This window comes from Carassius gibelio, chromosome B23 (assembly GCF_023724105.1).
Source record: "Carassius gibelio isolate Cgi1373 ecotype wild population from Czech Republic chromosome B23, carGib1.2-hapl.c, whole genome shotgun sequence".
Taxonomy (NCBI): Eukaryota; Metazoa; Chordata; class Actinopteri; order Cypriniformes; family Cyprinidae; genus Carassius; species Carassius gibelio.
Genome location: NC_068418.1, coordinates 29,466,415 through 29,493,665, shown reverse-complemented (window position 1 = coordinate 29,493,665; position 27,251 = coordinate 29,466,415). Strand labels below are relative to the sequence as shown.

The 27,251-nt window shown below is 37.5% G+C and overlaps 2 protein-coding genes, 1 long non-coding RNA gene and 1 pseudogene across 3 annotated transcripts; 3 read left to right on the top strand and 1 right to left on the bottom strand.

Moving 5' to 3' along the window:
* Nucleotides 1–989: 989 nt before the first annotated feature.
* Nucleotides 990–7,402, bottom strand: LOC128011194 (uncharacterized). The gene is made up of 3 exons (XR_008182505.1): nt 7,271–7,402; nt 2,592–2,735; nt 990–2,043 (listed from the first exon to the last, which is right to left on the bottom strand). It is a non-coding gene; the product is annotated as an uncharacterized LOC128011194 (long non-coding RNA).
* Nucleotides 2,735–5,779, top strand: LOC128011193 (uncharacterized). Its single transcript, XM_052593358.1, has 4 exons — nt 2,735–3,067; nt 3,348–3,464; nt 3,612–3,819; nt 5,144–5,779. The coding sequence occupies exons 1-4, from the start codon at nt 2,889–2,891 to the stop codon at nt 5,609–5,611; spliced, it is 972 nt and encodes a 323-aa protein (XP_052449318.1). The 5' UTR covers nt 2,735–2,888; the 3' UTR covers nt 5,612–5,779.
* Nucleotides 7,403–21,939: 14,537 nt separating the features above from the next.
* LOC128012075 (nuclear apoptosis-inducing factor 1-like) lies at nt 21,940–22,966 on the top strand. Its single transcript, XM_052595007.1, has 2 exons — nt 21,940–22,382; nt 22,474–22,966. Exons 1-2 carry the CDS (start codon nt 21,965–21,967, stop codon nt 22,713–22,715), a joined length of 660 nt encoding a protein of 219 aa, XP_052450967.1. The 5' UTR covers nt 21,940–21,964; the 3' UTR covers nt 22,716–22,966.
* A 2,103-nt stretch (nt 22,967–25,069) lies between these two features.
* LOC128012207 (uncharacterized) lies at nt 25,070–25,186 on the top strand (annotated as a pseudogene).
* The last annotated feature ends 2,065 nt before the right edge of the window (nt 25,187–27,251 follow it).

The window sequence follows — 27,251 nt, the reverse complement described above, 5'->3', positions numbered from 1 at the left end:
CAGGTGCATCTCAATAATTAGAATGTCGTGGAAAAGTCCATTTATTTCAGTAATTCAACTCAAATTGTGAAACTTGTGTATTAATTACATTTATAAATAAAATAAAAGTAGTTTAAGTCTTTGGATCTTTTAATTGTGATGATTTGGGCTCACATTTTACAAATACCCACCAATTCACTAGCTTTACAAATTAGAATTCTTAATAGGACCAATAATAATAATAATAAATTAGTACAACAAGTATGTTCATTTACTGTACATGTACTCAATATTTGGGAGCGGTTCCTTTTGCTTTAATTTCTGCCTCAGTTCGGTGTGGCATGGAGGTGAATAGTTTGTGGCACTGCTGAGGTGATATGGAAGCCCAGGTTTCTTTGGCAGTGGCCTTCACCTCATCTGCATTGTTTGGTCTTGTTTCATCTCAACAAATTAGAATATGGTGACATGCTAATCAGTTAATCAACTCAAAACACCTGGAAAGGTTTCCTGAGCCTTCAAAATGGTCTCTCAGTTTGGTTCACTAGGATACACAATCATTTTTGGCCCCTGCCTGCACTGCCAAAAGCACCAAAAGTTGGTTAAATGACAATGGTGTTGGTGTGCTTGACTGGCCAGCAAACTCACCAGACCTGAACCATATAGAGAATCTATGGGCTATTGTCAAGAGGAAGATGAGAAACAAGATACCAAAAATTGCAAATGAGCTGAAGGCCACTGTCAAAGAAACCTGGGCTTCCATACCACCCCAGCAGTGCCAAAAACTGATCGCCTCCATGCCCCGCCAATTGAGGCAGTAATTAAAGCAAAAGGAGCCCCTACCAAGTATTTAAGTACATGTACAGTAAATGAACATACTTTCCAGAAGGCAAACAATTCACTAAAAATGTGTACTTATGAAGTATTCTAATTTGTTAAGATAGTGAATTGGTGGGTTTTTGTTAAATGTGAGCCAAAATCATCACAATTAAAAGAACTAAAGACTACTTCAGTCTGTCTGCATTGAATTTATTTAATACACGAGTTTCACAATTTGAGTTGAATTACTGAAACAAATGAACTTTTCCATGAAATTCTAATGTATTGTGATGGACCTGTATAATACAGAGATGCTGTTAATGTATCTTTTAGAGAAAACACTTTTACTTTCAAGACTTCTGATATGTTATAGAGGGTCAGATAATTATTTAGCTACTTGTTTTGTAACAGTGTGAGCCTCTTTAAAAAAGTTATTGAACTGAAGGGGGTGTCTCTATGAAGAAAAACATACAGTATAATACAGGGACGCTGCAAATGTATCTTTTAGAGCAAATAATTGTACTTTCAGTACTCCTGATATGACGAAGAGGGTCAGATAATTATTTAGCAGCTTGTTGTGTTTTGAGACTCCTTTAAAAAGTTATTGAACTGAAGGTGTGTAAATAGAGAAACTGAATACAGTGATGGTACTGTACTTTTTGAACATCTATATTAAATACTTGTACATTAAAGACTTAATGTATGTAATTGAGAGTCAAATAAATATTTTGCAACTTAGCACTAGGTTCCTTCTTTCAAAAGCTGTTGAAGTGGATTGTGGAAAAGTCATTGTGGAAACCCATAAAAACATTGATGGTACAAATTTAATATATGTTAAGCACAAATTCTCATAAACCATCTTGAGAAAAGTTTTGCCATAGTTTTAGAAATGTTCATCCAAAATCAACATCGTGTTTGCTGTCATGATTTCTGAGTACTTGTCAATAATCTGATGGATTCAGTACCATGCAAAGTGACATTTCTGCAGGAATGTAAACATCAATCAATGCACATGAATTGTGAGTTTAATGTTAAACAAAGATGTCATAAAACAGAAAAACAGTTCAGCCTTTTTGCATTTTCATTCAACACCTGGAGAACACTGTTACACTGTTAAGTCTTTATCATACTTAAAATCAGAAAAACAGAGGTGAATAAAACAGCAAGACATGGGCTTTAGTATGTTCTGTAGTGTCCAGACTAGATGTTCCAACTTGCTTCAGAGAAGTTGACCCATGCTTTCAAAACCTATTGAAATAAATTATATCATTGTTAAAACCAACAAATCAACACAGTTCTTATTCATTTGCAGGCAAATAAATAAAAACAGTTGTGTTTTTATTTATTTTTAATAGAAACACGTAATTTGTAGATAGTCCCTCAGATAGGCGATGACGTCACGACACTCCATAGAGGTAAGCGTGTTTATCAGCGTCTTTAAAACGTCGAGTTCGACATAAAAATGTGTTCTGAAATGTACTCATCATGGTCGGTAATGATACTTGACCGAAAGTGTCTTTTTCAAGTGCATATTAACAAAGTTATTGAACGCGGAAGTCCGAATGTCTGAATATAAAACCAACTTTACCCAAGTTCCTGCCCGCCCCTGTACATTACACAAAGAGAGTCAAAAATGTCATTATAAAAGTCATCTATTGACAGCCAGGCTTCCTGCCCAGCGTTCGTCGCAGCGCTCCCGCCCCCCTGCGTGTCGCTGGTATTAGGACTTCTAACTAGCAATTAGCTTGTTAGCCATAATTAATAATGTGTGCCAGTAAAGAGAGTAACATACTTACCACTAGTGCCACCGACGGAAGTCAAATCCAACGCATCCATCTCCACGCTAGCATTCCTTTTGGCCCGGGTCCGCACGCCTTTTCTACTTTTGTCGGAGTTCTCCATGTCATAAACAAACTGCTGCTGCACAATTCCTTTGTCCCCTGTTGATGACGTTCGAAAGCGCGAGTTTTCCTTTGTCCCACATTGATTACGTATGAAAGCGGGAGCGCGATTTCTCCCACCTATCAAACTAGCTGTCACTATCCCTACTATCGAAAGCAATTGTAAAAAAAATAAAAAAAATAAAAATAAAAATGAGCAGATTAAGCCGGCTAAAGAAGCTTATTAATGATCCCAGCTCTACAAAGAAAACCCTGAAGATGATTAAGTGGCTTCAGAAAAGGAAACTGCTAAAAACAAAAAATAAATGCAGAATTTGTCATCGGGACATGAAAATGAAGAAAAGGACGAACAGTGGAGACCAATATGCTTGGTAAGATACACACACTAACACACACACACACACACACACACACAGGCTATATATATATATATATATATATATGTATATATATATATATATATATATGTATGTAGGCTATATAATTTGCATTGCACTGAAATAATTTGCATCGCACTGAAACAATCAAGATTTTACGTATATATATATATATATATATATATATATATATATATATATATATATATATATATATGTAATTTGCATCGCATTGAAACATAATCAAGTTTTTTTTTTTTTTTTTTTACAATAGGATTTGTCGACAAGCAGGAGCACATGAGGGAAGGGCAAAACAAATTTCTGTCAGGCACAAATCAATATTCAGTGGATCAAAGGTCTCCTTCAGTAGGTGGATGCAATTCCTGTACAGGTAGGAATACAACAGTTGTAATATAAATATGTATATAATTAACTCACTTTTGTCACTGTTCTCTTTGTAATTTGCATAAAATAATGCATACAGTGTAAATTATTTAAAGGCATTCATAAACATTACATGTTCTTTTTGGCTTTAAAGGTTTTCTCAGGGTCTGCGGTTACGGCAGATAGACATGATGGACGACAGCATTGCAGGCAGTTCAGCAACACTTAGTAAAATGGCAAAGAAAATAAGGGAAGTCTGTGTCACAGCAGTTGAAAGGATGAGAAGGCGTACAGGTCAGCAGATTGGTGGAAGAAGAGAGTTTGTTGTGATCGACGAAAGCCATTTTCGGCACAAAAGAAAGGTATGTTATAGCAATAGCAACTTTAAATAAATTTAAAATATACAGTGATATGCGAAAGTTTGGGAACCCCTTGCAGAATCTGTGAAAATGTGAATAATTTTAACAAAATAAGAGAGATCATACAAAATGCATGTTATTTTTTATTTAGTACTGTCCTGATTAAGATATTTTACAAAAAATATGTTTACATATAATCCACAAGACAAAAAAGTAGCTGAATTTATTAAAATGACCCCATTCATAAGTATGTGAACCATTGATTCTCAATACTGTGTGTGGTTACCTGATGATCCACGACTGTTTTTGTGTTTTGTGATGGTTGTTCATGAGTCTCTTGTTTGTCCTGAGCAGTTAAACTGAGCTCTGTTCTTCAGAAAAATCCTCCAGCTCCTGCAGATTCTTCAGTTTTCAAGCATTTTTGCATATTTGAACCCTTTCCAGCAGTGACTGAATGATTTTGAGATCTGTGTTTTCATACTGAGGACAACTGAGGGACTCAAACACAACTATTAAACAAGGTTCAAACATTCACTGATGCTCCAGAAGGAAACACGATGCATTAAGAGCTGGGGGGTGAAAACTTTTGAACAGGATGAAGATGTCCCAAATTTTCTTATTTTGTTTAAATATCATTGTTTTTCATTTAGTACTGCCCTTCGGAAGCAACAGAAGATACTTGCATGTTTCCCGGAAAAAAAAAAAAGTAAAATTTACCTTGATATTTGAATTGCAATTGATATTAATGCATCGTGTTTCCTTCTGGAGCATCAGTGAATGTTTGAACCTTTTTTAATAGTTGTGTTTGAGTCCCTCAATTGTCCTCAGTATGAAAAGATGAATCTCAAAATCATTCAGTCACTGCTGGAAAGGGTTCAAATATGCAAAAAATGCTTGAAAACTGAAGAATCTGCAGGAGCTGGAGGATTTTTCTGAAGAACAGAGCTCAGTTTAACTGCTCAGGACAAACAAGAGACTCATCAACAACCATCACAAAACACAAAAACAGTCATAGATCATCAGGTAACCACACACAGTATTGAGAATCAATGGTTCACATACTTATGAATGGGTTATTTTAATAAATTCAGCCATTTTTTTGTCTTGTGGATTATATGTAAACATCTTTTATGTAAAATATCTTACTCAGGACAGTACTAAACAAAAAATAACATGCATTTTGTATGATCTCTCTTATTTTGTTAAAATTATTAACATTTTCACAGATTCTGCGAGGGGTTCCCAAATTTTCGCATACCACTGTAGGTTCCAAAGTTATTGTTATTATAATGTATCTGTCTACCTCTGTGTTTGTTGTCTCCATTAGTATGGTAGAGGAAGAATGGCTGGTGGGTGGAAAAGAAAGAAGTGGGTCTTTGGAATGTTAGGTGTGAAGCATCAGCAAAAAAAATCCAGAAAACCTATTCTACGTCTTCTGGAAAAAAGATCTCGAAACCATCTAGTCCCTTTGATTGCGCATCATGTGAGGCCTGGGTCATCAATTATCAGTGACGAGTGGCGTGCCTATCACATACTCCCTGCACTAGGGTACAACCATCACACCGTCAACCACAGCAGGTGTTATGTAGATCCCCACACTGGTGCCCATACCCAACATATTGAATGGGCCTGGAGATCTTACAAGGAGCAGATCTGGAGGCTTAGGGGAAATCGGACTGAGAGTTTGCTTTCTGACCACCTTGCAGTGATAGAGTGGAATGAATGGCTGGCAAAGAAACACTATGATGGTGCATTTGGCAGACTGATTCATGACATTTCAAGAATGTACAAGTAGTATTACTTAGTCACTGTAACAAGCGTAAGAGCACTTTATATAAGAATTGATATAAAACGTAATTTTCAAATATTGTTTGATCATTTGATCATCAATTTTATTTTTCATTTTATATGAAGTGTACAGTTTAATTTTTGCATCTTGAAATAAATATTTCTATGTTCTGTATCACTCTGTGTTGTTTGTTTCCTTTTTCTGTTTAGAATATAAATGAGCCTTTAAATCTCCTTTATGAATGCTTTAGAAAGCATAAATAGTCCTCACTTTAGATGAGCTCACAAAAATAGTTAACTGACCACTTCTAAATGTTTTATAACTACCTGAATTAATCATGAATTACAGTAGGAATATGTGCTAATAAAGCATTTATTAACACATTGACTAACTATTACTAAATGTCTAAATAATATGCATAAGTGTTCATTTAAATAGTTTATTAATCATTTACTTACACTTCCTAAATGATCTTATGAAGCACTGACAACTCCTAAATAACTGCTTTGTAAATAGTGTAATACTTAATTTACAAATGATAAATTGATCATTAATAAAGTATGAAAAAACAATTATTAAACGCATTATAGATATGCTTTTAAATCAAGAATAAAGCATTTATAGCTGTATTTATAAACTGCTTACTAATGTATATTAATGGTTTATAAATGATGAATTGACTATTTACTAATGCTTAACTAATGCTTAACTAATGCTTCATAGTGTGCAGTTATTATAAAGTGTTACCGAATGGGCTTGTGTAGTGTTTAAATATTTATTATCTACTTTGCATATCTGCAGTTCTTGGTACATTTGTTGTTGTTAAAGTTCTACAGTTAACCTATGGGCTATGGCAGTCTTTGTTTTGATACACTATTATGTTGAAGGCCTACAGAGAAAATATTGTTGTATCTTTAAGCAGTTGCACTTGTTCTGAATGCACTTTCTTGTAGTAGTCCTACAGAGAAAAATTTAAAAATGCACTTGACCTAAATGCACTTTGTTTTTATTTAATTTTAAAACCTTTCTGCAGGCCAGTAGGTCTCTACCTTATTATTTAATGTACACATGAGTGGGGTCAAGTTAAACATTTTAGTTTGAATTTGTTATTTTATATTGTGCATTGTTGCAATGTGCTAAATAAATATTTGCATAATTTGTAATTGATTTATTCTTTGAAACTTTAATATTAATTTATGCAATTGCAATGCCTTGATTTTAGTAAAGTTAGTACACAGTCATAGCCATAAATGCAATGATACTAATAATTGGCATAATTTATTTCGGTGTTTCGGTTTTCGGCCTTGGTTTCCTCTTTTTCGGTTTTTTTCAGCGAAAAATGGCAGATGGAGCAATAATAACTGACATGATCCATGATATCATGATATTTTTAGTGATATTTGTAAACTGTCTTTCTAAATGTTTCGTTAGCATGTTGCTAATGTACTGTTAAAAGTGGTTAAAGTTCCCATCGTTTCTTACTGTATTCACGGAGACGAGCCGTCGCTATTTTCATTTTTAAACACTTGCAGTCTGTATAATTCATAAACAACTTCATTCTTTATAAATCTCTCCAACAGTGTAGCATTAGCCGTTAGCCACGGAGCACAGCGTCAAACTCATTCAGAATCAAACGTTAACATCCAAAATAAATAATTTACTCACATAATTCGAAGCATGCATACAGCATGCATGACGAACATCTTGTAAAGATCCATTTGAGGGTTATATTAGCTGTGTGAACTTTGTAAATGCGCTGTAATATAGTCCAGAGCTCGTGTGGCAGGGAAGACGCTCGCTCTTAAAGGGGTTAAGTTTTTTTGTTTATTTTTTTCTTTTTTTTAAGTTTTTAGGTTTTATTGTTAATGATGCCCCAAAATAGGCAGTTAAAAAAAATAATTAAAAAAAATCTATGGGGTATTTTGAGCTTAAACTTCACAGACACATTCAGGAGACACTTTAGACTTATATTACATATTTTAAAAACATGTTCTAGGGGACCTTTAATGAATTAAACTCAATCAAATCATCTCCCTCTCACACACAAATAAAAAGAGAATCAAATATGCGAACACAACCATGCACATGCAAACAATACACTTTTCACTCATACACATGCATACATTCACTCACAAATAATAATAAATCACATGAATCAAATGTATGAGTTTCTTTGTTCTGCTGAACACAAAGGAAGATATTTGGAAGAATGTTTGTAACCAAACTGATCTCGGTCCCCATTGACTTCCATAGTATATATTTTTTCCTACTATGGAAGTCAATGGGGACCAAGATCTGTTTGATTACAAACATTCTTCCAAATATCTTCCTTTGTGTTCAGCAGAACAAAGAAACTCATACAGGTTTGGAACAACTTGAGGGTGAGTAAACGATGACAGAATTTTCATTTTTGGGTGAACTATCCCTTTAATAAAATATTAATACATAACTCTCATGCCTTGGCAACGTACAGTAGGTTTAATAATAGTTTGTTCATTTACAGCAGCATTAACACAGACAAATAGTAAAGGTAATAGGTAATGGTTCAATTAAAGGACTGAGACAAAACACTTGTGACTCCTGCACTGTAGGTTAGAAAAATTCATGTTAATCTTGCATGTGACAAACTAAAAATAACATAGCTTATGTATGCTGTAGTTTTGCTTGGAATCAAATAGCAAACTCAGAACATGCAACCTCTGTGCACACAAACAGTGGTGGGGAATAAATTCTTCACATTCTTATTCACGCAAACTATATTTAAGTTGGAAAACAAAACTTGACAAAATAAAACATTTAAGTGCAAAAGAAGAAAAGAGGGGCATGCTACAGAAGGCTTTTGTTGAGTCACCGCTGACGGGCTTAATCCATATATTTTTTACTTCCCAATTTTTATTGTAGCTGCACAGTCTTTTCTTTTTTGCAGGTTTATCCATATTTGCAGTTTTACCCACATGCCAAATCGATTATCGACTTTTTGTGTGTGTGTGTGTGTGTGTGTGTATGTGTGTGTGTGTGTGGGGGGAGGAATTGGCGCATTTACAAAGTATACTGATGCGCGTGAGAGGAGGGGGGCTGTGATTGGATGATGATGATAGGTCAGGTGTGAGGTGTAGTGTGTGTGTGTTGCCGTGTCGGTGATCATTCTCAAGTGTCGTGATCAGCACTGCTGTTGTATCAGTGGTTAGATCAGCGCAGTAGTAAAAAAACGGGACAAGTGAGGTCCCATACGGGACAAATCAATTAGGCTCAAAATGCGGGACGTCCCGCCTAATTCGGGACAGTTGGCAACCCTACTGTATGTGGACCTTTTGAAACTGACATCCATAGTCCATAACTACTGTAGTTTTAACTTGATTTTAATACATAAATTCAGTTAAATCATCAAACATTTCTATGACTTGCCAGTGACTTGTTTGACCCAAGCTATGACTTGAATTGAATTGCTTGACATAAAGTAGTGACTTGCTTGATTCTCACAAAAATTGACTTGGACTTGCTTGAGACTTACTTGCGACTTGCACATGTGAGACTTACTCCCACCTCTGGTTCTTGGTGTTAGATATGACAATAGACGAAACAAAAGAACTGGCACCTATGACTAGTGTTACATCCAGAGCCAGAAGGGCTTTTGTTGCTGTGCTTTGCATGTGTTTTTCTCATTCTGTCTTTCTCTCTCCCCACAGGACAAGTGTTACCACCTGACCTCATTAATGAGTATCCAGTTGTGATTGGATGATGGGAGGGGAGAGAGAGTATTTAAGCTGCAGCTATCATCAGAGCAGTGTTTGTGGTGGTTTGATTGTGTGCAGCAGCTGAGGTTTCAGCTTCAAACTCAGATGTGACATTGTTTTGATGCTAGTAGTATTAGTGACTTTGTGTATCTTTACCTCTTCTGTGTGAACTTGAATGAAGTAGATTTTCTCACCTTTAGTTTCACTGTTTACATTCCATGGTTGAGACTTAAGAGAGAAGTTAAAAAAAAAAAGTTATTATTGGGGACTCCAATATTGCCCGCCTGCCACAACATAACTATCCTGCACTCCAGATAGATAATTTTCCTGGAGCAAAGTGGCAACATGCGGCTTATCTATTGACAGGTGCTACAATAGTAGTGGAACCACACAAGATCATTCTGTCCTTCGGCCTAAATAACAGACAGCAAAGATTCAGAATAAATGCACTTGCTGAACTTCAAAAGGCTCAAAATGCTGCTGCTGCTGCGAGGCAACCCAATACTGAGGTGCTTATTCCAGTGATCAATTATTCGCCTACACTCCCTCTTGCAGAACAAACAATGGTGGACCACATCAAGAGAGGTGGTGGGAGCATCCCAGCTCTACCAGCTAAACAGTTCCGCGTGGAAAGTGATGGCATTCGCTGGAAACCACTCATGGCCAGGGCAATATTTGAACATTGGAGGGTACATTTAAACTAGCAGATTCCCAGAGTACCACAAAAGAAGAAAAAAATAAACTGATTGTGAATTTATCAAAGACGTTTCAACTAACACCGGCACAATGGTCAGTACAACTCAGAGGTCTCTCCTTCATTCCTACCCCGAGAGGGGTGAAAACACAAAAAATACAACTACTGAAGGACATTCAGACCTATCACCGCCAGGTTAGACTTGAAACTTTCTTTGAAGGAAAAAAAGTGAAGAAACAAAAAAATCCCCTTTACTGGGCCTTCGGAGTGGACCCCTTCACTCACTAGTCTCCCCCCACAAATTACGCAGCTCATAAGGGGGACAACTACGCGCTTACACATTTAAACTGGGGTCTAAGGGTTCCAGAAAATCTCACAGGGGAAGAAAAGAGCATTATTAGAATTACAGAAAAATAAAGATAGTATTATTAAACCGGCAGACAAGGGGAAGGCCGCTGTCATCCTCGATAAAGACCAGTACATATGGGAGGGTGAAAGACAGTTGTCTGTGACCGACCATTATTGTGCTCTCCAAGAACCCATTTACCCACAGACACGAGCGATAGTAGAGGAGATTTTAAATGAAATGGTTGAAAAGAAAATTTTAAGGTGGGCGCAGAAAGAGTATTTATTGGGAGATAGCTGTCCGCGGCCTAGACGATTGTTACGGTTAGTTATGTTTATATGGTTATTGTTTGTGTTTTTACTTGATTTTGATTGGTTTTTCTTTTTGTACTTTGGCCGCTGACCGTTGACGCCTCCCGTCGGAAGTATAAAGGGCGAGGTCGCATCTGTTTCCGTTGGGGACTGGTTTGGGCTGGGCTGTGCTGAGTTTGTTTGCCTCATGAAATGTTTGTGTAGCCCAAACGTATGCCTGTTTTGTTATCCCCCACATTGTATATTTGTTTCACTTTTGATTATCTTGTATATCCTTTTGTATTCTGTTTCTTACTTGATTTAAGTAACCGTGCGCTTTGTTCACCAGCCTGGCCAGGTAAGACGGAGAGCAGGATACTATGTCACGTGACTTACATTGCGTTTCACGTAGGTTATTTTCTATGTATTAGGTCATTAGTTTAGGAGTGTTGCCACCCGCTGTAAGTTTTGTTTGGTTTAGTTAGTATAGTTAAGTTAGGGCGTGCCAATGGCATGCTGAAGATGTTATTTTGTTTTTTGAATAGTCTAGGTTAGATTTAAAGTCCTTAGTTAGAAGGTTTTTATTTTATTCTGTTCTTTGATTTGGCAACACTCGTGCTCTCCATTGGTTCGTTTGGTGAGTTTGTATTCATTTCAAAGTTCTTTCTTTTTCTTTTGGTTATTGTTAATTGTAAATACATATTTTTGTATATATTTAAAATTTTTCCTTTGTTCTACTGGTTGGGGGTGTAAATTGAATAAATATTCTCTGCTTGAACCTCTGTCCTCCTCTTCACTACATGTTCACTGTTTGATTTTGCACTAATATGCTAAGTTTAATTTTGGTAATTTAGTTTTTCTTAAATGTTGCATTCCCTTAATGTCCCTAGGCAACGTGAAATGTTTTTGGGTCGTAACAACGATTTTATCTACTCCCTAAGATCCACAAAGAACCCAACAAGTGGAGTAAACCAGGTGAAATTCCACCCAGCCGGCCGATTGTATCGGACTGTAACAGCGAGACATATTATACAGCTGAATACATCGAGCATTATTTAAATCCCATTTCTACGCGCCACCCCAGTTATCTTAAAGATACGTATGATTTTATAGATAAAATACAGAAAATTATTATACCACCTAACGCTCTCCTCTTCACTATCAACATTGATAGTCTGTACACAAATATCGAGACGGAGGCCGGTTTAAAAGCTGTGGAAAGGTGCATGCAGCAGTACCCTGATCCAAATAGACCCGATACATACATTTTAAAATGATTAGAGATTAACTTAACTAAAAATGATTTAGAATTTGATTCTAAATTTTACAGGTCAAGGGCACTGCAATGGCAAGAAATGTGCCCCTTTGGACGCCAACATTTGTATGGCTGATTGGGAACGCACAGCTCTTTCCACAGCTCCTAAGCGGCCTCACACATATTTTAGGTCCTTGGATGACATCTGGGGAGTCTGGACTCACTCAATGGAGGATTTTATAAAATTTACTGACCACCTGAATCACCATCAACGATCCATCAAAATTAAGTACACAGTGGACTTCAATGAGGTCAATTTTCTGGCCGTCGTGTCGTTCAAGGGATCAGGATTTTTAGAAACAGGCTTGCTGGACTTTAGAATTTACTTTAAGGACACAGATACACACTCTCTGTTACACAAACACAGCTTTCATCCAAAGCACACTTTTCGAGGGATCATTAAATCACAGTTTTTGAGATTCAAAAGAATATGCACGCAAAATGCGTCCTTCTTCTCAACGTGAATGTTCTTTTTTCGGCCCTCAGACAGAGAGGTTATTCTCGCTCCTTCTTGAGAAAAATTCTGAAAACTTTTGATCAACCTAGAGTGATTCAGGAGGTCGAGACCACTCCAAGAGATAAGATCGTGCCCTTGGTTGCACATTTCTCCCTCCAAAGCCAGCAGCTGAACCTTTGTGTAAAAGCTAACTTTCAAAAATTCCTGGAACCCTCGAAATTTCTCAAACGACATAGACCCATTGCAGCCTACCGCAGAAACACAAGTGCAAGAGACAATATGTCGGTCAAACCAAAAATGAGTTAAGGGTCAGAATTTACCGACATGTACACAACATCACTCATAAAATTGAAAAGTGGAGACTGTTGTCCAGCACTTTCTCTCACATGGAGTTCAGTCACTGCGTGCAACAGGATTGCAGGCCAACCCAACCTGGTCACTCAAGGATCGTCTCAAAGCAGAGGCCCTTTGGAGACTGGACACGTGGTATCCTAGGGGGCTAAATGAGACCTAAAGGCCCTCAGAATGCTAGAATTAGTTCCTCTCTGATCCACTTCACCTCTCATTTCCCTAAGCCTAACCTTCTGTTGACCTGGAGAAAATCACCCTTCTAAGGTGAACCCACCACTTTTCTAACACCTACCCACACCACACTTAATATCTAAACCTAACATCACTGTCCTGCAATTTGTATTTCACCCCTTTTTTTTTAAACCCCATATTAACCAGCCTGCGTATTGTTACCCCCAGATACAATAACCCGGTCTACACAATAGCCCGGATTATTTTTACCCCAACATGTTCGGCTTTATAGAAATAATATTTTTATTTAAAAACATTAAAAGGTTTAAAAATATTAAAAGTTCATGGGGAGTTATAAAAGTTCAAGGGGATGACATCCTTAAATGAAGGGCTCGAGAAACACATATACACACACACAATTGTTAACATTTCACAGAGTATCTACACAGAGTATCTGTAAATTAACTTTCTTTCTTATCTTGCTACTTATTTCTATATTTTTTTCAGGACTAAATGCACACTTTTATATATATTTTTCTGTGGTGTGTTTTGCTTTTTTTTCCCTCTGTGTGTATATATATATATATATATATATATATATATATATATATATATATATATATATATATATATATATATATATATACATTTATTTTTATGACGCATATGGGAGCGGTAGAAGGTGGTCGGTGTTGTCATTTTTCGATCTCCGGTTCCTTATGTGGATCAGCCAGCTGTACGAATGGACAGCGCAAAACCATATCCAAAGGAAACCGATTATTGGATTTACATGAACCTAACTCAGCCCGTGCCTTCTTACTCTAGACCACATGTATGGATGGAGTTTGAACTGTGCTTCATCGCTGACCCTTCTGCTTTCCTTTTCCATCCTCAAAGTAGGTTTATTTTATATATATCACACATATAGCCCCTTGTCACTGTTTGGGCATATCTCCAGGGCATGTTCCCAGACCAAACTCTTTTTATTTAATACTCATTAAAAACTTATTGATCCATCTTGATTATTACATACATAATGCTTCAGTACTCACATTACATACATAAATACATATACTTACTACATCTACACGATTTCATATATAAATACACTCACAACTGATTTATGTTCATTCTCCCTTTCTTTGTGATTTTCTCTGCAGTTTTGTCCTTCTCATTTTCTCTTATACACCTTTCAAATTATTTTTGGCTTCTACTACTTTGTTTTTGACCGTTTCACTCGAGATCCATCTACAAACAACTGATTGATGTGTTAAATACACATCGTCGAGTGTGACGTCATCAAAACGGGACGATCAATTCCAACAGATTTTAAGTAAAAAATACATAATTATTTTTATAATTTTGAACAACATAAATAGTAAAACAAATGCTTATTTTTATTTCCCCTTTGACAGTTTTTTTCCACATATGTTTTAGCAAGTATACAGCTCATTTAATCAAATTAATGATATTTTATCGATAACCTGGGCCTAACCGTCATTCAAACTTGCGTCACAGATGTGCCCCAGCTGTTTACTACACATTTTCTTGCTTCCGTCTTGGAATAACAATTGCTCTTACTGCCATTCTTTTCAAAACTTCAAAGAAATACATAGAAACTTTATTATTGTGCACTATTTTCTTTCGTTTCTGGGTCAAGCCTTGCCTGATGAAGACTGCTCGTGTCGAAACGTTGCTATAGTGCTTGAACCTTTTTCTCTTTTTCTAAAAAATACTAAACACAAAAAAATCACAAAAAAACAACAACATAAAAATACATAAAAAACAAAAAAATATATTCACAAGTTCATTTTGTCTTTATTTCATTCACCTTTATGTTTTGATTTTGTTCTTTCATTTTTCTTCACACACATTCTCTTAATATTTTCCTCGTCCCTTGGTTGTTTGATCATGGAGTACTTAAGGGGAAGCACGATATTTCACTCCCAATAACAGAGTCCAGAGAGATGATCGTGCTCCCTGTTATTCAGTGGACAGATATACACCACATCAGGGACAGGGGAGTAAAATTGAGAGCCCAATCACACAACATTAATCACTACACACACGACACACTTCCACAAAATGATAGATTGACTCATTACAACAATTTTGATGACCTACACTATGGGACTCACAATAGTTCCTCCTCCACTCCAGATCTTCCATCTAAACGTCCTAACGGGGCGATACAAGAGACGCTATAGCCGTAAAGACAAGGTTTACACTACAGATCTGAAGACACCTTCACTCACAATACAGCTATGTTTTTTTGAGGATGAACAGGAGATGGAATTTCAAATGGAGCAAGATCCCCCTCACATGCGGTCAATCCCTGCGAACACAGGGCCAAAAAGAGGGTATACCGTATGGGGCCCTCGCCTTACAGCTCCCACTGACCGCAGCAGTCACGTGCTCTCATTTGCTAACCACGGGGGCAGGTTCAGAAATGTAAATATGAGCATTAGAAGTGACAAACAAACACCTAATGGGGATAGATACACTCGTTATTTCCCTCGGAAAAAGAATGAGGGACAGCAGAATCGCACTGCACTCAAACACCAACACAAAGAGTTCGTCCCTGCTCCCCCCAAACTCAAAAGGGCCATCCAATTGATGTACAAGCTCCTCAAACTGACACATCACATGAGCAGAGTGACCACTAAAATAGAGGGGAACCAACCTATGACTTTTAAACGGTTAACCAGCCTCTTGACCAATACCATCAGACCAGCCTTCCCTAATGATAGAGTCACACATATGATTAGGGGCAGTGCACAAAACTGATGTTCTGTTTTAGTTATTGTGTTTTTGTTTAAGATTCTTAGTTTAAAGACTTATTTCTTTCTTTTTTGGGGGGTTTGTTGGGAGGTGGGTGCCAGTTTATTTTGGATTATCTTTTCTCCTGGTTATGTTAGCTAGGGAGTTAGCTTGATTAACTGTATTTTCTTTTCTTTTAGTTCAAGTAATTCGGTTAATGAGGAGTTAGATTGATCTGTTTGTTGTTTTGGCAATACCCCCTTCTGAATCTGATACCCCTAACGATCAGTAAACAAGTCTCCACATGTGATAATCTCTTGAATCTGTGTTTATAATAGTGTATCTATCTAGGGCTTAATTTGGGTTTTATCCGAACCTATATTCTGTGTGTGAATGTTATATTTGAGTTTAATACGAGTCACGTTGTTAATTGTTCTGTGAGTATGTTATGTGATTTTATTTAGTTTATTGCTGTAACAAGATCTTAGTATGATGTTTGCTTTATTAAGCCCCTTTAAGCATTTTAGAATGTCCCGAAAATGGGACAAAATGGCGCTCCATTTCAGATCCGTTTTCCACCCTGTCAGTATCATAACACAGCCAGCGTTCACCATTCTAATATGTTTTTAACTGTATAATATAAATTTTAACATCTTCCTCCACTATTTCCCAGTCTCTACTGTACTGTCCGTGACCTAAAGTCCCAGAATGCAATGCGTTGCTGACGTCACGTCCCCAGACTCTATAGTGATTTTTTTTTTTTAAATGGTGTTTATCGTGTTTTGGAACCAAACTCTTCATATGTGTGTGTGAAACCCTTCTGTTATTATACGTAGTCAAGCATACCTGAGGAGGACCTTGCACACGTGACCTTGTAAAGGCTTTTTTATGTGTCCACTCTCTGTACTACAAAATGTACACATCTGTGTACAGGGCAAAGACCTGCGCATGAAGTGAACTACAATTGATTATAGTAAGTTCTTAACATTCACAGTGCAATGGGACATTTCTCATGAGGCAATTACATAAAACACTGATTAGTCATTGAACAGTTAAGTACTTACATTTTGAGTTTCTGAAGCAATCTGAGCAAGTCCACAGGTCACAGCCTTTAAATAATTACACAAACTTTAATATACAGAAAATGAGATGATTGTAGTGTGAATGTGAGTGTAGTGCTTATATTATATAAACTGTGTGCACTGTGTCTGTCTTATAAAGATTTGTAAAGCAAACATAAGACAATTTTAAGCACATTTACATTATCATTTAACCAAGGCAAACAATGGAAAGTTGGCAAGTATTGACTTAAGAACCACTTATATTTTCAAATATTTTCAGTAAATCATGTTCCCATTAACTCCAGTGACGATTTTTTTTAATTAATTTAATTAAATTCTATTCATAATGTAAAACTTTCACATTTTTATGGATTAACTAATGCCAGTGCCTAATGTCAAAATGTTTTCTTTATTCACCAAGTAATTTATTGGTCAGGCATTGTTGTTAACTCGCAAGACTGTAAGCAGAAAATGACAATTTGATGGATAATTTAAATTAATTCTGTAATCACATTTAGGTAATGCCTGTTTTCAACAGGTCTTCTTTTTGTTTTGGTTAAGTTGACAAATTTGATTTTTAAAAAAAGAGAAAGTTTCAAATATTCTTTAAAAAAAGTGTATGTACACATTACTTCTCTATATAAGTATTAAATAAATACACAACTAACTGTTAAACTGATTTAATGTTATGTAATTAATTACTGTATTAATTTAGTCTCTCTCTTCTCTCACTTTATTCCTTGTATGACCTTCACAGGGCTGGAGCCTATCCCAGTTTCTATTAATATAGTACACAGTTCTAATTACTTGTTGAAATAAGATTACAATTAAATGTTTGTTCATAAAAAAATAAAGTAAGAGAGAGAAAATATTACTCTTAGCTATACAACTATAATTTAATGTTAAAACAGAAATTGATTAATGTCATATTTATGTTTTACGTGTTTGATAGCATTAAGATCAGAGCAGCATTCATTTATGGTGGGGAAGTGATAAAACATATCAGACTTAATGATTATTTTAATTACTTTTATAGATTTCACAGAAAAAAACACTTAAAGCAATATGTATTAACTGAAGTTTTATGTAAATTTATAATGAACATGAACTTGAATAAACTAATTAAAAAAAAAATTGAATCAGTAAAACAAAAACCGCAACAAAAACTACAACAAAAAATAGTTAAATTCATTGGAAAATCTCCTCCATAACCTCCCCCAGCTGCTCAACACATTGTGTATTTGTGCCAGTTTCAGTGTGATCGGGAGATGATCTGCACTGATGTCCATGTCTAGAGCTGCAGGGACACTGTTCTCCTCACAGGAGTTCGACAGCAGCACCATGACACCTCCATCTTCCTCTGATGGTGACCTCCTTCTCCTCCTCCTCAACTGTTTGAGCTTCAGCCCTCTGAAATGTAACAACAGAAACAGAAGTCTCAGTCAAGGCCTTTTATAATAATAGACATGAACACTATTAACGGTAGTTAACATGATCTAACAATGAAAATACGTTCATTAATCTTCATTAATGCTAATTTCAACCTTTACTAAAACACTATCAAACTGAAAGTTGTGGAACTGTTGTATTTTGATAACTAACATCTGTAACAAATATTAATAAGTACTGGAACAAATGTGTTGCTCAGTGTTCATTTACAGTTAATTCATTAACATTAATAGGGCCTTATTCTATAGTGTTACCAATATTATGAAAATACCAATGGATGTATAAAAAGTTCAATAATGTATATCCACTTGGTACACACTCACAAGTGTAGAAAGATGAAGGAAAAATCCATTAGAGAATAATTTGGCTACATGATGATAATGCATGTTGTGTACCTCCACAGTTGAACAGCTGGACGAATTGAATCTGGCAGCAGGTCTGAGAGTTTCCTTGACATGGGAAATCTCAACCTGATCTCCCAAACTCAGCTCAAGCAGGGCCTCATCACCTCAAAAACCTTCTGGCCACACCTGAGAGACAGGTCTCTGATGGGAACCTCTCCGTCGGTCACTCGCGTCATCCTGAGTACCTGCAACTGCATGATCACAATGGTAGGACTGTTGTTAATGCAAGTGAACACAATCACAGGTGCTTAGACACAACTGATATAACATTGGCTGGGAATCTGAATAAAATGTGTCTTTAATTAAAACATGAGGTTTTAATAATGAAAGCAAATGAGCAAAAATGTGTGGTTACAGAATTTTCATTTTTGGGAAAACAAAGTTGAATTTAATTATTGAATAAAATTAAAAAAGGTATTTAGTTTTTTTCTCTGGCAGCGTGAAAGGAGCCGTTTTAAATTTCTTTGCACCAGGACCAAGAAAAATACACTCATGTCCAAATTTTAAGGACAGGGTGTGTTTTTATATATATAATATAACCCTCCCTCTTTTCAAAAGTGGGGTGTCCCCATCAAATGGAGCTATAAATGCTCTCTCACCATTGGTGAATGCACTTATAGTGATTTATAGTGTTTTAAAAGACCTGGGGTCTCATTTATAAAACTTTGCGTAGATTTCATCCTAAAAGTGTACGTACGTGCAAAAGCTAGATTCTGCGTACGCACAAAAAAAAAATCAGATTTATAAAACCATGCGTACGCCAGAACCTTTGCACAAATCCCTTTATAAATCCCAGTCAACGGAAGATTGTGCGTAAATCACCTGCCCTGAAATCGCCATATATGGGTGATTCTGATGAAACCATTAAAACACCACGGCACTAATGATTTGAAATATAAAATGTGTAATATAGTAATATTATAAAGCATCAGAATAAAGACAATACTGTTCTCTACATTGCACAATGTGTGATTTCAACATAAGAATTTATTATTTTTCAATTTTATTGCATTTTCTGCTGAAATTCTCATTACCGCAATGCATCCGGCAATGTTTGAACGTGTGTTATGTTGTAACTTAAACTGACATAAAAATATTTAGGAAAAAAATAGATGTTTTACTAGATTATTTCAGATGACAGAAAAATAATTTACTGAATATTCATGTATAATAATAATGAAGAAAAATTAGGAAAATGATGTGTCCATGACTGTTGGTCCTGATGTTCTCATTAGTGATGGGAAGTTCGGTTCTTTTCCGCGAACCGGTTCTTTCGGACAGTTCGATTAAAAAAAAACGGTTCACCGGTTCTTTTACGCTCCGACGTAATGGCGTCATCCGCGATGACGTTGTCTATCGCGGGCCGGGATGAAAAAACTTAACACATTCAAATATATAAAGTCAGTAATCATAACATCAGTCAACTAAAACATTATAATCTGAAGCATTTCTTACAATTTAGTTTTGCATCTAAAGCATCCAAACACATGACATTTACAGGCAGTGATGTGCAAACAAAGTTTTACAGTTATAAAGTGAATAAATTAGTCTTCATCAGAGCAGAAAGCATGATCCTCTTACATTATGATTAAATAAACTTACGTTTCGCCAGATTGGCCCCTCATTCGAGTCCTCTCATAGTTGTCCTAGTTAACCGGTGCTGTGATGTTACTGTTCGGTAGCTTCAGATCACACGCTGAATCACGCATGCGCAGTATCATCAGCTCACCGGTTCTCAAATCGGACACGTCCGAAAGAAGCGGTTCTCGGTTGTGTACTGATGATCCGAAAACCGTTGCAACCGGTTCTACTCGAGAACGAGATTGAGATTCGAGAACCACGAGAGCGATTCAAAAGGAGTCGCTTGTTTGCTCTCGCTGTAGTTATCTTTATATCACCTTGTTTAGAAATTAAATAAACTGTCCATGGATTATTTATGAAACAAATAAATGCTTCCAATCTTTAAAAAAAAAAAAATAACTTGAAAGCACAACTGCACAACTTTCACTATATTGCTTTTAAATAACATTAATATAGAAAAATAAATTTGTAGAACTATATACATTAGTTTGATCTGTGTACAAAATATTATGTTCATTTTGGCATGTAGTTTATTACAGTATTATGTACAGTATTTTATGCTATTAATCTGCTATGGTGTATTTGGAAAAGCACAATAAACTTTTTGTATTTTGAATTAAGTCATAAACATATTTCCAGTATGTTTTATATTCTCACACTGTCCGATGTTCAACAAAACTTGACTAACGTGCTTTTCGTTCACTTGAAAAGTTAAACGCATGCGCAGTATCATCAGCTCACCGGTTCTCAAATCGGACATGTCCCAAAGAAGCGGTTCTCGGTCGTCAACCGCTTCAACCGGTTCTTGACTCAAGAACGAGAACCGTGACAGGCCGTGTATGTTCGTTCGTGTGCGCCGCGCATGCGCACTCATATCAGCTGCTCTGCTGCTCGTGCCCATCATCATCAGTTCTCTCTTCACAGCAGGTTAAGTCACTGTACTGTTGGAGTAATCGAATAACTCCGGGATGTTGGTTTATTTAGAGAGGTAGTGTCAGGCACGTCAAAAAGTGAGTAACTTTAGTAATTTGTGGATTCGTGTTTGCTTACTGGAGATGCGAACTGTTTGGAACGATTCAGACCGATTTGGTGAACTGGTTCAACCGGTTCACTGAAAAGAACCGGTTAAAAAGAACGATTCGATCGTGAACCGGACATCACTAAAATCTAACTCAGAGATTGGGCTCTAAATGAGTTCAGTGATTCAGGTCAAATAATGATTATGTGAAAACATAACCAACACCACCTTATCATCTTTTCTCTTTGCTTGTCTAGCTGTTATAACTCAGTTACAGTAGCCAAACAAATTTTAATGTTAAAAAGTCAAGGGACAAGATCCCAACTAAAGCAAACCCTGATCTCCATGATGGTGACTTAAACATTGTGATTTTCTCCTTTGGTGATTCTGCTTGTTGACAGCAGGTGTTCATTATTAATGTTCAATAGTCACATGATTAATTAATTATCTTGAATGAATGGCCTTGTTTTGGTCTTGGAAGTTCAGGGGCCTCATTTATAAAACTTTGCGTAGGATTTGCGTCAGAAGTGGCGTACGGATGAAACATAGGACGTGCGTACGCACAGAAATATTCGGATTTATAAAACCGTGCGCACGCACATCCTACGGATTTTTCCCTTAATAAATCACAATCAATTCTAAATGTAGCGCAGCTTTTGCGGCTTCATGACACGCCTATAAATAGTCCGTGAAACGCCCACAAGTTAATATTCATTGATTGCGAAATCATGGCAAACACAGAGAGGAAATCAAAAAAACGTAACTTCACTCAATGTGAAGTAGAAGTTATCGTTGGCGAGGTGGAAAAGAGGAGAAAAATGTTGTTTGGAGGGCACAGTGTAGGCATTACTAATGCCAAAAAGGCACTTGAGTGGCAAACGGTGGCAGACGCCGTAAATGCTGTAGCCTCACAACCTCGGACCGTGGCCGAAATAAAAAAGAAATGGTCGGACATCAAAGTCGAGGCAAAAAAACGTCTAGCGCTCCATCGCCAGAGTGTGTCTGCCACGGGTGGGGGAAAGGGGACACCGGAGCTGACCCCTCTTGATGAGAGACTGGCGGCAATTATTGGGGAATCCCTATTAAGTGGAGTGGTGACTGAGGCGGAGGGGGACACTGACGCGCCAGATGCACCGGGTGACACAGGTAAGAGAAATAAGTAAAATGAATGCAGTCAAGTCACATGTATGCAGGCTACACAATTACAGTTTATTAATATAGAACAATTTTATTTCAGTTGCTGGGTGTTCCAGCGGGGCCAGTGGTTACGATGCTGCAGCTGAGCAGCCGTCTGGACCCAGCGTCTCCACGGCACGCGGCTCTCAACCCTCCAGCAGTGGACGTGTCCTCACCGATGCAGTCCTTGAAATGCAGAGGGAAGTCATTAGTTCAATCAGAGAGGTGGCCAAGGAGTTGGGCGAAATCAAGACTGCCCTGACTGAAATAAACTGCACGATGAGGGAATTCTTGAATAAATAATATTTTCCACACCTTTTGTTGTTCTTTACAAGCGACGCATCACTTCCAAACGCTGGCGCACAGCAGCAGCATTTGGCTCAAATGCGTGGGGATGGGGTTCAGGGTCGGGGCCAACACAGCAATCGGCGCCAGGGGGTAGAGGCACGTTTTTAAGCTGTGCCACATTGTGTAGCACAGCACATGCCAGCACGATTTGGCACACCTTTTCAGGCGTGTACAATAACCTCCCTCCAGTGCAGTCGAGGCAGCGCCATCTGCTCTTAAACAGGCCGATGGTGCGCTCCACTATAGCGCGAGCTCGGCTGTGGCACATGTTGTAGTGCCTTTCCTCTGCACTATGTGGGTTGAGGAAAGGCGTAAGCAGCCACTGTTTGAGGGGATATCCACTGTCCCCTGCAAGGATAGTGAAAGGGTTAAGACATTGAAGTACATTAAAATGTGAATGTCTATAATCAAACGTACCTAGAAGCCAGCCATCACGTATAGCACCAGCCTCGAGTCTGCGTCCAACACTGCTGTGTCTTAAAATAAATGAGTCATGGGTTGACCCAGGCCACCGAGCTACTACATTAGTGAGCAACATGTCTGCATCACAAATAATTTGGACATTGATTGAATGAAAATGCTTTCGATTAATGAAAGTATTTTCATTAACGTTCGGTGCCCTTATGGCAACATGAGTGCAGTCAATAGCACCGATGACATTTGGGAAACCATACATAGCTGCAAATTGAGCTTTCTTGTTTGCCTGTTCACCCGCCGTGTATGGAAACTTTATGGAATCATGGGACGAAGCTATTATGCCTTTTAACACGTCTGGCATTACCCGGCTAAGGGTCGGCTGAGATATTCCTGACCTGTCAGCCAATTCCCTCTGAAAAGTGCCAGTCGCCAGGAATCCTAGTGTTGTTAGGACTTGAAGTGGGACTGGCACGGCGTGGTTCCTCCGAGTGCTCCTCTGTAACGCCGGGCCCAAAAGCCCGCAGAGGTCCAACAGGACGGCTCGAGGAAGTCGGAACCGGCTCATAAGCCACTCGTCCTCGTTTGCCAGCAAGTCTTCTTGCTGTCTAAAGATGCGTTCACTCCGAATTCTTCCATTTGCCACATCTTCTAAGAGCGCAAGATCAGCCATTGTGCGTCATTACGCATTGTGATGGGGCATTTTATTTCCATCCATTTAATTGCATCTGACAAGCTACAGATGTCTGTAATAATCGACGTGGAAATGGGAAATTGTTCAGCGCAAATGTAATTAACTATATTATTTATGAGGATGAATTGCACAACATGCCAGTATTGCAGGACATATTTCACTTTTCTTTTTGCAAATATGTGTTCATTTGAATTTCTGTTGTAATTTTCGTTTGATTTTTTTTGTTTGTTTCACTGCTGATCGATCAAACGGGTGTTCGTGTAGGCTGTTAATTGTAAGACTTGCTTTGTGAAGTCTTCATGTTATTTATGAGAGGCAGTATTGTCATTTTCACTTTCACTTTCACGTGTTTCTTCCATCTGCCGACGGTGTCGCCATTTCTCATTTCACCCGTTTTTGTGCGTACGCCTGGGTCAGAGCTTGCGTGAAGGACCGCACATTTTCCCGTCAAGTTTGCTTTTTATAAATATCAATTATTGCGTAGAGAGTGGCGTACGCCTTCTTTTGTGCGTACGCAACGTTTATAAATGAGGCCCCGGGTCTTGACCACACCTCTGGTCTTGAATGGTCTTGGTTGTGTAGGTCTGGTCTTCACCTCTGAAATTAACACAAGGATGTGGAAATGTGCAATTGTAAAACATTACAGGGGTTCTTGGCTGCACAGATTGTGTTGATGCTGTGAACAAATACAAAGGTTGTTCATTTTAAAATTACACATATGTGTAAAACAATTGAATTCACATTTTTATGCAACAGACAAAAATGTGTAAACTAGAGTGTTACACATAATGTGTCATTTTTCTACACATTTCTTCTTAGAGTGTATTAGTGTGAGCATGCGTACTTTCCATTTCTGTAGTTTTATTACAAACCAAGTGAATGAATAATTTGTTTGTTATACATTAATCCAGTGCTGCTTTGATTGTGGGTTAATAAAGAGTTAAAAAATTAAACCAAAGATAAAAAGACTAAAAAGTACAACTTGCTGATGTGTCTTTTTTTAAAGACAACACAAATGTCACTGATGCCCGCACATATTGTTTTAAATGTGTTTTTTAAATTATTATTTTAAATCTTATGACTGAACATTTTAAAATTCCATTTCCATATGTAAATTACATATTTAACTGTGCCCAGCAAATATATATTTAGCTGTATATCCTGTAAATATGGCACAAAATAGTAAATTAATAATACTTATGCCAGCAGCCATATCACCCTGTAGCCCAAGACTGGTTGCCCACTGAAGCTAAGCAGGGCTGAGCCTGGTTAGTACCTGGATGGGAGACCTCCTGGGAAAACTAGGTTGCTGCTGGAAGAGGTGTTAGTGAGGCCAGCAGGGGGTGCTCACCCTGTGGTCTGTGTGGGTCCTAATGCCCCAGTATAGTGATGGGGACACTATGCTGTCAAAAAGCACCGTCCTTCGGATGAGACGTTAAAACCGAGGTCCTGACTCTCTGTGGTCATTAAAAATCCCAGGATGTCCTTCGAAAAGAGTAGGGGTGTAACCCCGGCATCCTGGCCAGATTTGCCCATTGGCATCTGTCCATCATGGCCTCCTAATCATCCCTATACACTGATTGGCTTCATCACTCTGTCTCCTCTCTACCAATAAGCTGGTGTGTGGTGGGCGTACTGGCGCAATATGGCTGCCGTCGCATCATCCAGGTGGATGCTGCACATTGGTGGTGGTTGAGGAGATTCCCCCTTCAATATGTAAAGCGCTTTGAGTGCCCAGAAAAGCGCTATATAAATGTAAGGATTATTATTATTATTATTATTATGATGTTTCTTTAAAATGAAGAAAGTGACAGCGGCCAAGTCCACACACATGCATGACAAAAACATTCAAATCGGGAAAGGAACTGGTTGTTCTGTGCAAAATTAGGCTCTACTGAAATTATGATTGATGTAACAATTTATCTCAGCAACATAAAGCACTAGTGAACCATGTGAGACTATTAAAACCAGAAAGAGTTCAGCTGTATGAAGTCTCTGTAGCACAAGTTCAAGAGGAAACACCTGCATCCTTCAGCTTCTTCAAAGACTCTCAGGGTGCGTTCACACTTGTCATGTTTGGTTTGATTAAAACGAACCCTGGTGCGATTGCTCGGTTAGTGCGGTTCATTTGAACATATGTGAACGCTGCCATCCGAACCCTGGTGCGCACCAAACAAGCCGACCGAGACCGCTGAAAAGATGGGTCTCAGTCCACTTCCCAAGTGTGAACGCACCCTCAGTTTTCACAAAGACACAGTCGCCATATCTGCTTCATTACAAATGTACCTCAACAGACACACATAGCATATAAAATATTCACACGTGCTCATCTAAATCACAGACACACACATTTAGGATGTCTTGTGGAATCTTTGGCTCCAGATAGCAAGAGATCCATATAAAATGTTGTTTAAAGAAGAAAGTGCACAATTTTGATGCATAATAATAATAATAATAATAATAACGTGAAACAACATTTAAAACATGTTTCTAAGGCCATCAATGAATTGTTTCATAGAAGAGACTGGAGCAGATGCATGACATGAGAGAATAATGGAGGTCAAATGTGTCCAGCAGCTCACTTTTATATTTACATGTATAAGCATGCATTTCCTTTAACACAAACCAATTCAAACAGCAGTCATTCATCCTCAGGAGATTAAAAATTTGATTAATAAATTAAATATTTGCATTACATGCTATCAGAAGTTTGACTGTCAAAGCTTCAGCTGCTCAGCAGGTCAATGTATGGAACTATATTTTCATGTGAGGAAATCACATGCAAAAAACTGTGGACATTAGGTTTAGATCAGATACAAAGAATCTGTGAGGAAACTGCCCCAAGGAAAAGATATATTTGAATTTATGTCCATTTGTCTTCATGTGTGGAGGTTTATCTCCATCTCTCCTCTGTGTCTATGTTCTCTCTCACTTTCAGTTCTGAACACAAAGTGGCTTTGAAAAGCAGTCAATACAATGAATCATTCTTACACTGTGAAACATTTAGTGTGAAATTACAGTATATTCCAGATTAATAATTGCATGACTTTCACAGTAATTTCACAGCAGGACTTCTCTTGTATCTAACTGCACTCTTGGACATTTCTTGTAAAATCTAAAGTCCTTTACTGCCAATTTCAGTCAAACTTTTTATATTGCACTGTAAAAAAAAACTTGGTTTTAATGTAATTTTACAGTATTGGAAAACAAAAATACTGTAATCAAACAATATCAAGCATTTCTACAGTGCATTTATACTATGAAGGTACCTGGCATGCAGTGTGGCATGAATAGATTATGCTGTGGAGTTTATTGATTCTTGTTGATTTTATCTGTGCTGCTGAACTTATTTTTGGTTCACTTTTAGCTAGGGCTGGGTGATA

Coding starts and splice junctions, on each gene's coding strand:
- LOC128011193 (XM_052593358.1), top strand. CDS start 2,889: ATGAGCAGATTAAGCCGGCTAAAGAAGCTTATTAATGATCCCAGCTCT. Junction 3,068..3,347: donor AGTGGAGACCAATATGCTTG/GTAAGATACACA, acceptor TTTTTACAATAG/GATTTGTCGACAAGCAGGAG. Junction 3,820..5,143: donor ATTTTCGGCACAAAAGAAAG/GTATGTTATAGC, acceptor TGTCTCCATTAG/TATGGTAGAGGAAGAATGGC.
- LOC128012075 (XM_052595007.1), top strand. CDS start 21,965: ATGGCAAACACAGAGAGGAAATCAAAAAAACGTAACTTCACTCAATGT. Junction 22,383..22,473: donor AGATGCACCGGGTGACACAG/GTAAGAGAAATA, acceptor ATTTTATTTCAG/TTGCTGGGTGTTCCAGCGGG.